The sequence below is a fragment of the Sebastes umbrosus genome, chromosome 12, assembly GCF_015220745.1.
Source record: "Sebastes umbrosus isolate fSebUmb1 chromosome 12, fSebUmb1.pri, whole genome shotgun sequence".
NCBI classification, from domain to species: domain Eukaryota; kingdom Metazoa; phylum Chordata; class Actinopteri; order Perciformes; family Sebastidae; genus Sebastes; species Sebastes umbrosus.
In genome coordinates this window covers 28,886,292-28,904,180 of record NC_051280.1, presented here as the reverse complement: position 1 = coordinate 28,904,180, position 17,889 = coordinate 28,886,292, and the positions used below count along the sequence as shown (strand labels likewise).

The 17,889-nt window shown below is 39.9% G+C and overlaps 1 protein-coding gene across 1 annotated transcript; it reads right to left on the bottom strand.

The window, feature by feature from the left end:
* Nucleotides 1-2,474: 2,474 nt before the first annotated feature.
* On the bottom strand, nt 2,475-16,687 carry LOC119498016 (cysteine-rich secretory protein LCCL domain-containing 1-like). Its single transcript, XM_037786481.1, has 15 exons — nt 16,434-16,687; nt 14,313-14,631; nt 9,661-9,779; nt 8,449-8,581; nt 7,887-8,002; nt 7,425-7,525; nt 7,026-7,193; nt 6,850-6,910; nt 6,601-6,667; nt 5,856-5,986; nt 5,674-5,717; nt 5,490-5,562; nt 4,428-4,497; nt 3,577-3,710; nt 2,475-3,236 (listed from the first exon to the last, which is right to left on the bottom strand). The coding sequence occupies exons 2-15, from the start codon at nt 14,577-14,579 to the stop codon at nt 3,185-3,187; spliced, it is 1,536 nt and encodes a 511-aa protein (XP_037642409.1). The 5' UTR covers nt 14,580-14,631; nt 16,434-16,687; the 3' UTR covers nt 2,475-3,184.
* Between the last annotated feature and the right edge of the window lie 1,202 nt (nt 16,688-17,889).

Here is a 17,889-nt window from a genome sequence, read left to right as displayed (position 1 = left end):
CTATGCAGAACTCTACATGGAACTGGATTTTTGTCCCATTTTGCCCGATAATTTTTTTATCATGTTATATTTGTTTGCAATTGCTTGCACACTAAAAGTGAATACATAAAATACTTACACAGATGGCTCTGTAGTTGTAGTTTTGTAGATCTGAGTAGATCTTCTCCGTGGTGGATACCGTGGTATCTGTGGTGGATACTGTAGTATCTGTGGTAGATACTGTGGTATCTGTGGTAGATACTGTGGTATCTGTGGTGAAAGTTGCGCTGATAAGAGTTCAACTGTGTCTCACTCTCTTGGTGTCTGGTACTGAATGAATATATCCAGCAAAGTATTTGGTAATAAAACCTGAAATTCTGTGAGTTTCAGAGCATATCAAATCAAATTTAGTGATGTCATCACATTCTAATGACAAGACAATGAGAATGTGATGACATCACCCAAAGGGAAGGAACGAGACCGAGGTGTACAGAGCGGAACATGGTTTTAGCCGTGTTACCATGGCGACAGCGAGCTAGAATTTTGATTTAAATACCTGTTTTGGTTTTGATTACCTTCTGATCTGTTCTGAGAAGACTTAATACACTGAATTTAAGTTGGAAAACAACATTTTACTGCAGGTATATCACAACTTGCTTTGCAACTTGGAGGCCAAGGGCCAGTTAAACAAACATTGATAATATTTATAGATAAAATGAATAATATTAAAGGGCCCATAACGCATCTTTCTTTGAAATTCTTTATTTTCAAATTAACTGACTTATCTGCTATGAACTTGGCACAGATTTAAACTAGGCCTATATTACATTGCTGTTGAGTTTTTCAACAAGGTTTCTTGGCGCTTTGAGCACCAGAAGCCGATACCTCATACCCAAGCTCATACCCAAACAATATTGATTTAGGGGTGAACTGTCCTTTTAAGTTGGATTGAGGACGTAAACTGTAATGAAATGTCTACTGTTTTGACTGAACCTCCACCTTTTTTGCCCTTTACTTGAAACATGCGAAGCCAAGCGGTAGATAAGATCTCCTCCCTGGACCTGAAACAAGCAGCTTTCTCTTCCTCTGTGCTCCCCACAGTTCCTAGAAACACCCACAGCTTCCTAGAAAGAAATTTCACTTGAAAGTTTGATCGGCATCTAAATTTGAGACGTTGTTGAAACGTTAATGCCCAGATTCCTCAGATTATCTGGACGCTGTAGGGACTGATATTAAAATACTGTGGCCACTCAATCATATGTCTGTAACCATATGTCCGCAAAAAGTGAAAACAAGTGTAATATAATACAATGTAAACTGAACAGCAGAGTCCAAACTGTAACTTTGGGTTTTTGCAGAATTTCCTGAGACATCCTGAGCAGGAGATTATAGTTTATTGATTTAATAACACTGACTCTTTTAAACAATAATAAATGACACAAAAAACATTTGAATTTAATCTCCAAGTATTTTAATTGTGATTTTGCCATGCACATTCCTGGCCAGCCAGGGTCCATTTATATAAATCTATAAACACAAAAAAGCTGGGAAATGCAGCATAAAATATAACAATATGTTACATACACAATATTTACACACACATGTGAATATATAACAGAGTTATTGTTTGTCCATTATGAAAAATAAAAGCTTTAGTGACAAATATATGATATGCAAGCAGAATCTGTTTCAGCATCTACTGCGTATTGCTTGTATTGCTCTTTGTATGGCTGGCAATTAGAAATGTTAGTGAGAAAGGCAACATTAGCAAGCATTTCATAGCAAAGTGTTCAACATTATTTACAACATTATTATGTACAAAAATATACAATCTGTATTTCACTGCCAGCATGTTTTGCTATACTATATTACCACTGTGACGAAAAGTGATGTATGGAGGCCCAAACCTGACCTTATATAAATCAAATACATTTGAAAAATTCTTTCCTTTCTTACCATTTAAGGTATCTTATATTTAATAGTTAAACAAAAGTATGATTAATTCAACCGTCAATATGTAAAGTTTGAAATAAAGCCACATTGGTTATTTATTGTGGTGATTACGTACAATTTTACTTAAAGGTCCCATATTGTAAAAAGTGAGATTTTCATGTCTTTTATATCATAAAGCAGTTTTAAGTGCTATATAAATACCGTTAAACTATCAAAACGCACAATATATATTATATATTATATATATATAATAGAGAAATACACCCAGCCCGTATTCAGAAATTGTGCATTTGAAACAAGCCGTTTGGATTTCTGTCCATTTGTGATGTCACAAATATACAATTATATAGATCATTACACGTTTTTAAACATGAACATTCTAAATGTTTCCCAGTTTATTTCCTGTTGCAGTGTATGTGAATAACATCAGCTGACAGGAAGTAAACATGGACCCAAACTATTGCCTAGTAACACAATTCCGTTGAAATGCACTAAAACGGAGCGTTTCAGACAGAGGGTAAATACAGGTATATTCAGGCAGACAGTATGAGGAAAATAAAGTGTTTTTTGAACATTACAGCATGTAAACATGTTCTATAGTAGAAACACAAAATACAAGTATGAACCTGAAAATGAGCACGATATGGGACCTTTAATAATTTGCCTGGTTTGGTCCTCCATAGAATATACAAGACAGTGTTTTGGTGTGTGTGTGGGCATCAAATACTCAGCGTTTTAATCTCAGCACGGATATTCTGAATAACCAGTCTTCTAATTTTGTTCCCATGAAATGTCTGAACAGATTTTATGACTCGGTATCTGACTGCCCCGTTATTTAGCTAGTGTGTGTCTACAGAGAGCTGAGGCATACTGCATCTAAAATTACTTTGGTAAAAACCTCTGTGGAAGGCATTTGGAGTGGTGCTAAATCTGGTGGTGTATGTTCAACCTTAGGTGATAAAAAGCATGAAGTCATGATATCGTGGCCCAATGTGACTATTACGGTCAGCACTAGAAATTTAGGATCCAGGATCATCATTCACCAAACTGCCTTTGCTAAGCTATTATTGGACACTGGGTCACTCATGACCAAACTTAAGAGGGGAAGCCTTGAGTGAAGCCATGTTAACACTTTTAGTACATATTTACTGTAGGAATGAATGTAATTGCAGGTTGTAAAATGATAATGAGTGGGTTTGCTGGATGTGAAGTGGCCATGTTTGATGGTACTCTGTCCTTTGAGAGTGGTTTTTCAGATGACTGCAAACACTCTGAAGGCTTTTCCACCTGTTGGGCTCATCAGGCTGTGAGAAGAAGAAGAGCAGGGAGAGAACAGCGATGTGGTAAATGGACGTGTTGTTTCTCACAGCAATGACAAGTTATGATGTAAAGATTAATTCTAATCAGGGCTGTCAAAGTTCACACGATAATGACACAAATTCACCTTCTTTAACGCCTTAACACAATCTATCTTTCGGAGGTAGTGACAGGTTTTAAAGCTATAGAGTGAAGATACTGGCATCATATTAAACTACAAAGCCTAAGAAATCCATTGGTACCAACTATGTCATACTAGCTTTGTCGAGAAAGCGGTTAAATAATGCTCCAAAGTTACGCTAAATACACTAATTTTTTTAACCATACCTCTCTGAGGTGATGCCGTTCTGGTAACTGCCACTGTACTGCTTCCTTTTGTCCACAGGCATCACGTCGAGGTACCCTCCCGACTCATTCTGGATCACTCCAGCATGAACGGCTGCTCGGCAGATACTGGATTTCTGGGGGGGGGGAAACAGGTTGTTAAATCAAACCATTCATATAAGAATAAACATCCTAAGAAGAATTTGCCCTGTTCTCTAGAGGATAAATGTATAACAATATATATATAATATATATAAATAGAGTCTGGTTGGTGACTGCGGCAATATTTAACATAATCATAAAATCATCAAAATTCAAATGGCCCCTCTACGGTATGTGTGGTAACATAATAAACAGAGAAGATGACGCCTTTTTTGAGAATGAGTTGTTATATGTGTTTAAGTATGATGGTGCAATTACGGGTTGAATCCCAAAACACCATTTAGCTCCTTAGAGCAGTAATAAGAACAGTTTCACAGCAGACATTTCAAAATGTTGTAGCTGAAAATGCACAGGTGTAAATAATAATCTTAATAAAGGCTGCATTCCATATTTCAGGGTCCTGGTATTACGTATAGTGGCTCATTGGTATGGAACGGAGCCATAATTATTAATGTTATTAGATACATTTGTGCTTTGACACAACAAATGGATTTCATTTACTGTTTAAAGTCTCTGATATTATGCATGCTGATTTGGTTTGTGCCACTGATGGCATGGCTTACTTGTTAATAACACCCGTGCTTTACTGGCAATGATAAGTCATAACGGCCGCTGTGAATAGTGTCTATTGTTCCCATAAAACCAATGAAAGACTTTAATGGTGAATTTGTGACAATGATGCAAGAACTTACATCTGAGTAGTATTTTGTCCCGATGACTCGGGCTCGACTGTCACGCAGACAGTTCCTGGGACAGTACAACCTGAAGAAAAAAAGCCAGAGCTCACTTTAGGTCCTAGGATATTTTCACTACTGTATGTTCTTGCTGTCTTAAAGGCAGAGCTATCTGGAGGCCGAAATAATCTTACTGGTTGAATTAACACTAATAAGGCAGAGTTAAAGAACTGCAGGTTGTTGGATTGTAAATATTAGTAAATTATAAATGGCAAAGCAGGTAGCCTTTGTCAAGATATAATATAAAAATACCGGAAGTAAACAAGTTGCCATTACTACGGTGGCGTCTCCCCACAATATGCGCACAATTTTCTACTTTTACCTTTACCTTCTATATAACGTTACTTTTGACAATGATGCCAAGAGTTCGATGAGAACCTGAGCAGTAACTTCACGTAGAAATTAATGTTAGCTAAGTAAAAAAACATATCGATAAGAAGTGAAAGTTAATTGTTCGTTCCATTGCAACGTCAGCAAGCAGCAGAGCTACGCCTCCGCCATTTTGGACTGAAAGCGACTACCGGACGCCAGTAAAACGTCCGCCTACAAAGTGCTGTACAAAAGGAAAACTAAATTATTTCTATTGTATTGTCATAATGTTAATGTCTCTACCGAAATGGCATGTGTTGAACAATACAAATATCATAAATATGCATACTATTCAATTCAAATTTAAATACTGTACATACACATCTATATTTATTATATATGACGACCATTTACACAAGTTACTATGAGCAACCACGGTCCCAAAAGCCTAAAAGTCACCAGTTAACACACTTTGTCACTACGTCTTGCCAGCGCATTAATGGTGGCGCCGCTAGATGGCAGAACTCACAAAGCGGTTGCCGGATTCTTCTTGTGTTGCTACTTAACTTTGAATTTGCAAGGTCACATGGGCCAAATAGCTGACTCCTTTCACTTAGAATGACTAGATGTGACTCATTGGCTCAGCCGGTCATCGTTTAATCCAAACAGTGAGATGTTTTCAGTCTCCTAAGTGAATAAATGTAAAGTTACCTGGGACAGTGTCGTACAGGTTTCTTGAAAGGGCAGAAAAGTGCAACGGTGGTGTCGCATGTTACTGCCTTGACTGGGAGAAGAAAAATGTACAGCAAAAATGACAGAGTTTCTGCATACTGACAAAATGTTACTGTATCTGTGTCCTCAAAGTGATAAATATTTGTACATGTATGCTCCTTACCAGGCACCGACTCTACTTTGAAGGAATTTGCACTTCTGTTTTTCCTGTGAATTTAAAGAAAACTGCATGAAGTTATGGTCTGTGCTGCATAGCCACACATCATTAGTTCCCATAAAGTCTGTATTAAACTAAACACTTTTTACTAAATACTGTAAAGACTAAATACAGAGACTGATTCATACCCAATTGATTGAATACCATTCTTGTATGACTTGGTGAATTGTTGTTTTCTGCCCAGTCTGGTCACATCCAGCCATCCTCCATCATTGTCAATAACACCAGAGTGTAAACCAGCTCCACAAACGCTGGATTGCTGCAGTAAAAGATAAAGACGGGAACGTTAATGTGCAGCGAGATATAGCTTAAAGTTCCCATCAAACAGCTAGTGCTATTTACGTGTTTCCTGTAAAATCAGTATGCTAGGGAGGAAGCTATTGATTGATGTTTACAGTAGCCAATATGCTCCCCTGCGCCAAATTTCAGATTGACATTAGCTACGAGCTCAACAAGGAGACTTCTTGCAACCACTATCGCCTACGCCAGCGGATTTCACCAATGATTTGCTGGTGAATGAGAGACGCATGCTCATCCCTGCGATCACACACAGAATTAGTATATGACCCCGAGTGCAGGATGAGTCATCAATATTTTTTATTGTTTCCCAGGAAATGACAAACTCTAAAATATCATTAAGAATACCTACTAAACGACGTTTTTTGTCATTGTTGGGCCAGATGCTGGCGTTTAGGTCAGCCAATCAATCAATCAATCAAATTTTATTTATATAGCACCTTTCGAACAGATCAAATGCACTTCAAACTGCTTGACAGGCGATTGACAAAACTTAGGATGTTAAAAGTAGTAAAATGTAAATGCCAGTTTGAGAAAATGCACTGAAAATTGAAGTTGTCTCTGGTGATCTTTTACCATGTCATAATATCCAGTCCCGACCGCTTTTCCAGGCGTGTCGAGGCAGCCGGGTGGACACTCGTATCTGTGGACAGGAACAACAGTAAAGTGAACACATCTTATCACTGGTGCTTTATTTTTAATTTAAGCACATAATATTGATTCTATCTGAACTGTCCTGATAATTCCCACCTATCTTGGTACATCGAATGTTTCCCAGAATTTGCATACACAGTATTATTTGTCACCATATTCCTGAGCATTTACCTGTTACAGGTCGTCCCCTTGCACTGATCTCTCAGCTTGGTCTCACAGTCGACCTGTTGACCTAAAATAACAAACAAGCAACAGCTTTTCACAACCTCATTTTAATAATAGTAATATTGTACACTCTCAAAACTGCACTATTCACAGAGATGAAGTATTGTGGGAGATATCCTTACACATCTGCTCTGTGCTGACAACCTGGTTTCTCTCTAGGTTGTCATTGGGCGAGGGGTCTGGTGTCTGGGCCCTGGGTTGGGGATCCCGGTCCCTTACTGGTTCTGGTTCAGGTTCAATGTAGTTGGTCTCCTCAATCTCAGGAGCTGGTCGCCTGTCAACGCCCCCGTCTGAAAACATGGATTGTCATTGAGATGTTATGATGATTTGATAGTTTTCTTTATCTTACATTGGTACAAGTTGTATTTATGTCTCAAAATTAATATTTTTTGATGTGGAAATACTAGAAAAAATGTTGTGAATTATTAAAAACAACCCATTTTCTTTCAGTAAAACTATTAATAACAATTTCGGGTAGGTACAAAGGTATGTGTGGAGATAAAACATGGCAGAAAACCTACCTTTGTAGCAGAGATTGTCCCTGCAGCCTCCACCATAGCTAGCTGGACAGGCAGAACAGGGAGTTCCATATTTATATGGAGCATGACCCCACCAGTTCCCCCTGAGGAAAAAAAAAAAAATATGAAACTGATTTTGTCGTTGTTAAAAAAAAAGGACAAAAAATGTTTTTTTAAAATAAACAATGTTCAAGGATTTTTTTTTTTTATGAGCAAGAGATGGAGGTGTATTGTAAAAAATAAATGTAAACTACTGGAAATTATTTTAGCTGCTAAAAAAATATTTCATTATGTTTGTGAAACTGCATTCATTCACGTAATTTAGCATTGCAGTCCTGTCTCAAGGTGGACAGTTAAAAGTCCTAAAGACAGTTAGTTCCATTTATCTTATCTATGATTTTAGTTTGTATCTCTGTTATTTTAAGGATGTTGCATCACATGGTATTGAAAGATGCAAAAACGTACGGTGGAGAGTAGTTGCAGACCAGATAGACCGCTTTAGTCCAGATCATTCCCCACACGTTCATGTTGTAACACACGTTGATGGCACAGCCAATACGATTGCTAGTCGCCCACACCAACTGAAAATTGAAACACACATAAACAAAGTAAAGTGTTCAGCGGTCCTCTCATATTTGTAGCTGAATTTTTAAAAGGCAGGTGTAGTATTGCATCTGCATCTGCAGTATAGCATGATTTATATGATTTCATGCGGCTCTCACAGAAACATAAAAAACAATGATAAACTTTTATAACCTGGAAGAATTTAATCAAATGGATCCGATAAAGAAAAGAACTCATATATTCACAGAAGCTCCACACAGGTGTATTTTAACGGAGTAGATCTCTTCTTTGAGGTCTAATCAGCCTAAGTAATTAAAACACCTGTGTGGGTATGCAGGGCCGTTCTATAACAGAGTTTTTTCAAACATTTTAAATGTTCTTTTTTTTAAATAAAAGCCTAAAATGGTCCCAAGGCATTGTTAACCCTTTAAGACATAAGACAGATATAAAAAAAAGCCCTTACCTGAGTGTAGTGAGTACAAACAGGTCCTGAACACCTGAGTGGGCAGTGTGGGTTACACTCCTGGGAGTAGGGATAGGTGTAGTGCCTCACCTCATCATACCAGGCCTGAACATGGAAGGTAGGGGGGCGGTCCCTAAAGTCACACAAAAAGGTCTTATACTGTAAATAAACTTTACATCAGCTAAACTACATTGTTGAAGTTTCCATAAGCAAGACACTTCACCTGATGATAGCAGGAACAGCACAGGTGTAATTGATTACATTAATGATGGCCACATTCAGTTTACATGAGCCATTTCCAGGCTCCTGGTATTGTGCATGCTCGCTTGTAATGCATAGCTTAATGGGGCACTTAATGGAACTCAGCCATCATTATTGATACTAGTTACACCTGTGCTTTTCATGCCACAACAAGCATAATAAACACACCCAACATTTTAATTAGACCTTTTAACAGTTGTGAGAAAAGGTCTAATTAGCCACAATACGTGAAAACACCTGTGTAGATGGACGTTGGGCTTTAATCTATAGACACAACCTGGGTGAGACAGTCCATTTTGGAATCATACAGTAAGTTATTAATGAAATAAGAAATAGATAAGATATAAGATATAAGATATATTTTCTATTTTTAGCCACTTGGAGGCAGCATTACAAGCTGAAAAAAAACATATTAACACTGACATATTCTGACCTTCTAAAGGCAAACATGTTAGCAAACAGTTGCGTATTTACACATCTAGCAGACCTGGAGCAATATTAGTATACCTGAGGAGTTTGAGGGAAATATCTGACTATTTAGCTGCTAAATGTTCCACTATGCTCACCAGCTAGTCGCTAACTGTCTGTCCAACATGATCTCATCCCTACTCAATATATTGTGCCGCTTGGGCAGAAGCTTGGCTTTGGACAGGTAGCTTAGATGGGATTTGTTTGCTGAAAGCTATCTGCATGCTGTTGCTGGAAATGACTGATCAGAGAGTGAACCAAACAATAAAATAGCTGCCCGGAAAACCAAAAAACAATAGGCTTTGCTAAACGACGCTGGTGAACTTCATATCCAAGTGATAATTTCCTGTGGGTTTGAATTTGGTGTTACACCGATGAGGAAAAGGATAGGTCCTATTGTAAGAAAACACTATTATTATTATCATATTACTGTTGTATAAAACATAATAACACAGTTCCCTCCACTTCTTTGTACATACACACCTGCCCCAGTGCGCTCCAAGGTTTTGGCCTATTTGTGTCAACATGTGGCTCGGTCCATGTTCCCATCGGCAGGTATGTGCCCAGTGCTCTGCGCTCCTCTCCAACTCATAATCCCATACCTGGAGAGCACACACACAAACACAGAACAACACACAGGTTCTTGGTTAAAGAGTTATTTGCCTTTGGAAGGATGAACTTAGATCAACTCTGAAGGTCAGTTCATAGACAGTATATAAGAAGTGGACGAAGTCATCGTGACGTCACCCATTGGTTTGTGGACTGCCGTTTTGAAGCCTCGAGTTAGGTATTTTGGCCGTTGAGATCTTGGTTTTTGTCCGTTGCCATGTTGATTTTTTGCAACCAGAAGTGATACAAGAGCGTGGAACGCTGAATAAGACATTTTTTAGGCATCCAAAATGTTACAATTAACTTTCATGAACTGAAAACACACTGTTGTAAAGACAAAAAAACACCGTGGTAGTGACCTGTCAATCACAAGGTAGCCACGCCCTAAAGCATCCCCTGCTTTATGGTCTGTTTGACACTAAATGGGGCCATAATTTACTAAATGAACATCATGCTGTCTTGAAGAAGACTTGAAACTAGAGATTGAGACCATAAACTCATGTTTACAATGTTTACTGAGGTTATAAATCAAGTGAGAAGTAGGGTCATTCTCTCATGAGTTCTATACAATCAGACTTCTTTTTGCAACCAGAGGAGTCGCCCCCTGCTGGCTATTAGAAAGAATGCAAGTTTAAGGCCCTTCCGCACTTGGCTTCACTTTTTAGACCCGGAGGTAGTCCACTGGGTCAGCTAGGGTAATATTTTTTTCATCTGGTGGCTAAAGCATTAGGTTTGGTAATATTAGTTTTCTTTTGGGCTCCGGGTTAAACTCAATGAGTCCAGGGCAGCTTTGCATCCAGATGTTTTCAGACCTGAAACTTCACTCTGGATTACCCTCATGATTTAAGTGGCCACTTACCGTAGTTGTGGCTTTGATTACAACTCATTACATGTTTCAGCTATCTCATCATCCTCTCTGAGTAAACTAAGCTACCATAAATTCCAATGAAACTAATCTGAAAGCAACCAGCCATACTTGAGGCAAAGTGAACCTGCTCTTTCCTTCAAGGTAGAGTGGCTGTACGCAAGCCTCTCGCAAATTTAACACAGTATAGTCAAAAGGAGGCCTCTCACATTCACTCTCTTACACACAGACACGTACATGAGAGAGAAGGGAAACAGAGAGGTATCACCACCACCACATCAACTTGCAGCTCGGTGCTACTATTCAATGTGGTTGTTTCATAGCTTGTTTCCAGTAAGTTTTGGTCTCGTAAAACAAGCTGAGAGAGAGAAAAAAAGCTGACAAATAAAAGCTACCAAAACAGAGAGTCTCTGTTTGGAGGCTTGATGCCATCTCTACTGTAAAAAAAAAAAAGAAAATGATACGCAATTGTAGTCAAAATACCTGAAAACGGTTTTGAACAAAGCAGGAAAGCAGACCATGGGTATAAGATTGAGCAATTCAAATGTTGCGGCAGAAGTTAATGTACTGTTGACTTTGTTGGTTGAGGGAGAAGAATAGGTGCAGTGTGCTCTGCTGCCGGCATACTGTTTGGTTGCATTACGGCTATCACGCGTCAAAACTAATAGGATAATGCTTAAGTGTGGAGTTGTAACTGCTCTGATTGACCACCATAATACGTTCCATATGTTTGGTGAGGCTAACACACTGTGCACACTGTTGCCCCTTCACTGTGCTGCTGCTTACTGTTCAGGCCTGATTGGAGAAGAGATATTTTGACTCTTTACTTCACCAGCACTGAAGTGACTTTCTGCTCCAACCTCCTGCAAGGTTGCCATGTGATACTATATTTTTCCATGATCTTTGCATTATATTGTAATCGTTGGGTAGAATTCTTATCATTCCAATTTTGATGTCCGTACGTTAATTTGACTTATTTTAAAAAATTGCATGATTCTCTAAAGGCTCTGACAAACCAAGCCGACAGTCGTCCGTCAATTTGGGGCCGTCGGTGAGCGTCTGTCGGTCTAATTTTTGCGGGGTGTCCCGCACCGTCGGCTCTAGTCTGCCTGTGTCCGAGGTTTTTCGACCGATTCAGCATGTTGAATCGGCGGCGGAGCCCATTGGTGAGAGAAATAACTCTGATTGGATGTTCAGCTTAAGTGAATCAGTGCTCAAGAAAAGAAATGGAAGTGAGGAAAACTGCAAATGAGTAAAGTCAAGAGGACGCACACAAAAGGCTCTTCTCATCTTTCATCTTTATCTCGTCTGATCATTCCAATACACAGATATTTTCACGACATGGGCGTCTGGAATGAAGCTAAGTGGTGATTGAGAGTGGTGTGCAAATGGTCGGCAAACGTCGCTTTGTTCCATATACGTATCATAACAACGGCTTGTACATTCAGATTTCAACAAAAACAAGGATCAGTCCAGATTGGAAGGAGCCAGTCTGACAGGCGGCTCAGCCTGAAATGGAACAGCCGTTCGGGAGTCTTCCTGAACTTCCCAATGGCCAGTCCACCCCTGATAAAAAGACTTCTGCCTTTAGACATTTTTGTACAACACTTTGTAGAACCTATACTGAGCCCTTAAGCCTTCTTATAAAGCAATACTGCCCACCTGCACAAGCCATATGTCACTACTCTTGCAGGTTATAATGAAATTCGAGTTCAACTCGAAGCTTTCACTGCAAACAATCTTCAGCGGATACTAATGTCCTCCGCCAGCTCATTATTCTCTCTGTGTTCTTGTTATTCTTCACCCTCAATTATCCAGCAGAGAGGAAGATGGACTGCCCGCCAGCCTTTGGAGAAAGGTCACAGTAACAACTACCAATCTCCTTTTGCATTCCAAAGGGCATTAAGTTCCCAAAAATACAGAGCTGTTTCCAGCCATCTGCCAGGACCACCTCTGCTACAGAACTACGTGCAAGATGTGCAGTCTTACAGCAGCAGGTTTAGGGCAAATTCAAAAAAGCAATATTGAGGAATAAAACAAGAAGCCATGCTTTGCTTTGGGAATTCAAAGTACGCAAAATGCATCACATACATGCTTGTAATTCAACTTTTAAAGCGGTCTCGTGAAAATCTGCTGGGCAAGAGATGACATGCTTTAGATTAACTAACGCAACAGTGCTTTAAAGGCATTTGCTGAATGGCTTTTGTATGAAATTAAGAAGTCAGAGCTGCAATGAAAGTGCAGCCCTTTTGGCCTCCAAATCCTACAATCTGAAAACCAAATACTTGGCCCTCATCAGTCCCCAGGCCTTACCACATCATTATCATCAGTAATAGTATCCCTTGCTAAAGAAACACTGGATTAGTTTACATGACATACATTTACACTATCGTGCCCGGCACTTCAAACGGCGAGGGCTCGTCATGTTTGAAATAGATTCACCGCCGCGGCACCCAAAATGAGATGCGTGGAGGATCAAACAAAAGATAACACCGGCCTCGGCCAGGGTTTGAGTGAGCTGGGTGAAGAAAAGCCTGAGGGGAAGCCTGTGAGGCTGAAGATCAGGAAGGCAAAAAGAGCGAGGAAGGGAGAAAGAGAGTCAGCAGGAGGAGAAATGGAGTGATAGAGTAAGGAGACGCAGGGCAGGAAGGGAAGGAGGGAGGGCAGGATGGTTGAGGTAGAGGGCAGGACAACACTGCGGGGGAGAAAGCTGGATATGGGCCAGGGTCAGCGAGGGCGGACAAGCAGGAGGCCAGAGCTACAGCTAGCCAGATGGCGGCTTTGGATTTCAGATTTCGATCATTCTCTCCGCCTTTCTTTCCCCTACTCCGTTGTCTTTAGCTGACAGAGCTGGCAGAGTCAGGAAAGTGCTTTCCTCTGAGATAGACTCATGACTTTAGTGTCAAACCTCCCTCATTTGGACAGTTTTACTAGATCTGACGTTTTGAAGTCTTGAGTTTGGCATTTTTGCCGTCGTCATCTTGTATTTTTGCAACCAGAAGTGACAAGAGAGGGTGGAGCTAAGTACAACCGAATGCTGAATAAGGCATTTTCAGGTGACCAAGATGTTACTTTTAACCATCAAGAACTGAAAGCACACTGTGAAAGGGTTCAAGTTGTAAGACGAAAACACGGACAACTCCCAGACCGCACAACGACGCGGTAGTGACCTGACAATCACAAGGTAGCCACGCCCTAAAGCATCCCCTGCTTTATGGTCTATTTGACTCTAAATGGGACCATAATTTACTAAATGAACATCATGCTGTATTGAAGAAGACTTGAAACTAGCGACTGAGACCATAAACTCATGTTCACAATGTTTACTGAGGTAATAAATCAAGTAAGAAGTAGGCTCATTTTCTCATTGACTTCTATAAAATCAGACTTCTTTTTGCAACCAGAGGAGTCGCCCCCTGCTGGCTATTAGAAAGAATGCAAGTTTAAGGCACTTAAACACATGGACTTCACTTCTCAGACCCGGAGGTAGCCCTCTGCTTACACACGGTGAGGAAATACAACACAGTGGATGGGCTAGTCATGAACGTGGCTTTTTCTGGCTCTTTAAAGGAGCATTTCTATTGCCTCCACACGGCTCTCAATATGGTAGCTAACAGTGCTAACAGCACCAACAGTACATGACCGACAGCTGTGTCCTTACCATGTACTCCATGTTGGCGGCAGGAGGGTGGACCTGACCCCGCAGCTGGTTGTGCAAGTCCAGGATGAGGTGCATGTCCCCCTCGCTGATGGCCCTCTTCCCTCTCGACCTGGCTCTCCACCACTCCTCATCCTTGACCCTGTACTTGTCCAGGATGGACTCGAGTTGCGTGGAGTTGGTGAGGACCACGGCCAGGACGGTCCGGGTCAAACACAGGAGCAAGCTCGCCGCTCTAACCCAGCCGGGCAGGGGAAGAGACCTCTTCATGACGGGGGAAAAACAGCTACCGCTGCTGAATGAAGAGTATACTTACTGATGTCTGCAAAACAGAGAGAGTGAGCTTTAGTTTGAATTTCAGCTTTATTCTTTCAGACTGTTCACTTGCTGCATATGAACATTTCCATGCAGCTGTTTGCTGCACTGCTCGCTATTAGCTCATTATTTGGTGCTTTTTAAAAATAGAAGAACTTGGACTTCTGGGTAACTGTACATCGGCACACTTTAAAGTGGCAGTAAGCAGAATGTTTTTGGCATTATTGGGCAAAAATTCCATAATAACCTTTCAGCATATTGTAATTCAAGTGTTCTGAGAGAAAACTACACTTCTGCACCTCCTCATGGCTCTGTTTTCAGGCTTTAAAAAATCGAGACTTTGACCAATCACAGGTCATTTCAGAGAGAGAGAGCGTTCCTATTGGCTGCTCATTCAATGGAGGCAGCTGTCAATCACTTGCAAACTCTGATTAAACGGTCAAACTAGGCAGCGCTGATCAAATATGAATCAATATTCTGTTAATGTAATGCCTATTTCTCTCCTCAAATGTTTCCAGAAACATCTTGTAGTGTACTGTTTAGCTGGAAAATGAGAAACTTTGTGACCTGGCAGCTATATTGAGATCAGTTGAGGAAATACCAAGCACCGCCCACCATCCGGAGCAAACTTTCTTTGAACTTTCTTTTTGCAGCTAAAATGCTACAAGATGTGATGAAAAAATTTGAGGCGAGAAGTAGGCATTATAGTAACAGAATATTGATTCATATTTAATCAGCGCTGCCTAGTTTGACCATTTGATCGGAGTTTGCGAGTGATTGACAGCTGCTCAGAGACGGCAAGGCTCCAGCTCGGCTCTGATTGGTTGTTTACCTTCGGTTTGTGAAATCTTGCAGGTGCCATTAGGAGCACTGGAGGACACAGAGGCACATGATGTTTTTCAGATTACCTGTCTCATGTACTACTGTCAGGACATAGTGACCGTTTTATAAAAAATTACTTTTTTTTAATCTTATTTGCCCCACTGCTGCTTTAATTTCCTCCCTTCTTAGCAAGCTTACCTACACCACAGCATCTTCATAAAAGACAACCTTGAATCTGTCCTCTGTCTCTGTTTAAATAATGCTGTAATTATAGGGGGGGACTTCACTTCAAACAGTAAAGGCAAATATATCCTTCAGCAGCCTGAGTGCATCCGCAGGTCACTGCATCACTACACACACAGTAGGACCAGTGTAAACCCAGTGTTCACACGTTATGCTACAGAGCATATGGGACTTAGTGCGCATGCCTGAGTCATGCACTGGAGGGAGGCTCATTTTTTATATTAAAAAAAAACCCAGATTAAATTATAATTATTATCTTTTCTTTCAATGACCCCTTCAAGAAATAAAAAAATATTCCAGTGATATTTTTATACAAAAAGTAGTTCCAATAATAAGTTTAATTATGTAATACACTCAATGTTTACATTTTATTTATTACATCTACCCTACCTATTTTACAAGTGCAATTACCTCTGTTTATTACATCTACTCTACCTGTTTTATTTGTCTTATTATAGCTGTGTGTGTGTTTTACCTGTTATATGTTTTATCTGCTTCGTTTAGTCTTGTCAAGTATTTGTTTTAAAGCACTGACCAGAAGTGGCAACTGTGAATCTCTGAAGTTGTATTTAATACAATGACAATAACGCTTTCTATTCTATTCTATTATAGAACATATTGTAAAATAATAAAAAAAAAAAAAAACACAAAACGTGGTTAGCTATAAGCTCACTTGTGATGAACAAACACATGTCCTGAATAATAACAGTAATTTTATAGTAAACTAGTAAATTGCAGGTTTACCTTTAAATTCCACCAAACTGATCTCCCAGGTGCAATATTCCAGATGCCAGAACTTCTTGAGGTTATTGCAGAGTGACTGTTTTCCAAACCATGGAGCCTTTAATTCCATCCATCACACAGAATGAGTGCATGCAGTCTCTACACATCCACACTGGAAGAGACAGAGAGACAGAGAGAGAGAGAGAGAGAGAGAGATGTCTATATAGGTAGACCTGTTGAATTCCTCTGCTGGCTCAGTGCTCTCTACTGGCTGCTCATTTTGCGTTTATATGCCAAATTTGCGCTTAGCAACGCGCAAAGCAGAGGACCACGCCTCCATACACACACACACACACGCACACACACGCACACACACACACACACACACATCTGTTGAAACTCCAGCGTTGATCTATTTGAGGAGGCACCTGATCCTGATCGCACTAGAAGTGACGTGAAGGTAAACTTGTGGATGTTGTGAGAGCAGCCCACTCCTGTTACAAATACTTGCCTTTTCCAGGTTTTTTGTTTGACAGGAAGACACGGTCAAAACTAGCTATTGGCAGCAGAAAAAATAGGCTACAGTCTTATAATATATAATACAGTCATATAATATAAAGCCCCCTGATGAAAAAAACACAATGCCTATAATATAAAGATTCCTAAGGATTAAAGCAGCAGTGGGTAGAAGTGGAGCAAATATGATTAAAAAAAAAGGTTATTTTTTATAAAACAGTCACTATATCCTGACAGTAGTGCATGAGACAGGTAATCTGAAAAAAAATCATGTGCCTCTGTGTCCTCCGGTGCTCCTAATTGCATCTGCAAGATTTCACAGACCGAAGGAAAACAACCAATCAGAGCCGAGCTGGAGCCTTGCCGTCTCTGAGCAGCTGTCAATCACTCCGATCAAACGGTCAAACTAGGCAGCGCTGATCAAACATGAATCAATATTCTGTTACTGTAATGCCTATTTCTCTCATAAAATGTTGTCAGAAACATCTTGTAGTGTACTGTTGAGCTGTAAAATGAGAGAGTTTGTGACCCGGCAGCCTTGTTGAGATCTGTTGAGGAAATACCAAGCACCACCCACCAGCCGGAGCAAACTTTCTCATTTTATTATAATATAAATAAACGATAGGTCACTGATATTGTTGGCTTAAAAGTGTTTCGTCAGTTTCACTACAATTTATACTTTTATTAACAAATAAGTGCTACCGGGCAGATGAAAAAGTGTGAGAAAGAGAGTTACAGGGGTGAAAAGTGTATTCATTTAGTTATTTACTTATTTTTTTATTTTTTTATTTTTTTATTTATTTGTTTATTTGTTCATTTGTTACCTCGGAATGAGGAAGGATGCCCACCAGTATTAAAATAATCTATATATTATTATTATTTATTTATTTATTAATTTTTTTAGAGGGCGACCAGCACCCTCCAGAAGGTGGCGCCCTAGGCGACCGCCTATATGGTCTAT

Bases quoted from the DNA above. Each gene is read 5' to 3' on its own strand.
- LOC119498016 (XM_037786481.1), bottom strand. From the start codon at position 14,579: ATGAAGAGGTCTCTTCCCCTGCCCGGCTGGGTTAGAGCGGCGAGCTTG. The intron at 6,668-6,849 runs GTAAATGCTCAG...TCCTGTCCACAG, and splicing joins AAGGGGACGACCTGTAACAG to ATACGAGTGTCCACCCGGCT. The intron at 5,718-5,855 runs GTATGAATCAGT...TTAAATTCACAG, and splicing joins AATGGTATTCAATCAATTGG to GAAAAACAGAAGTGCAAATT.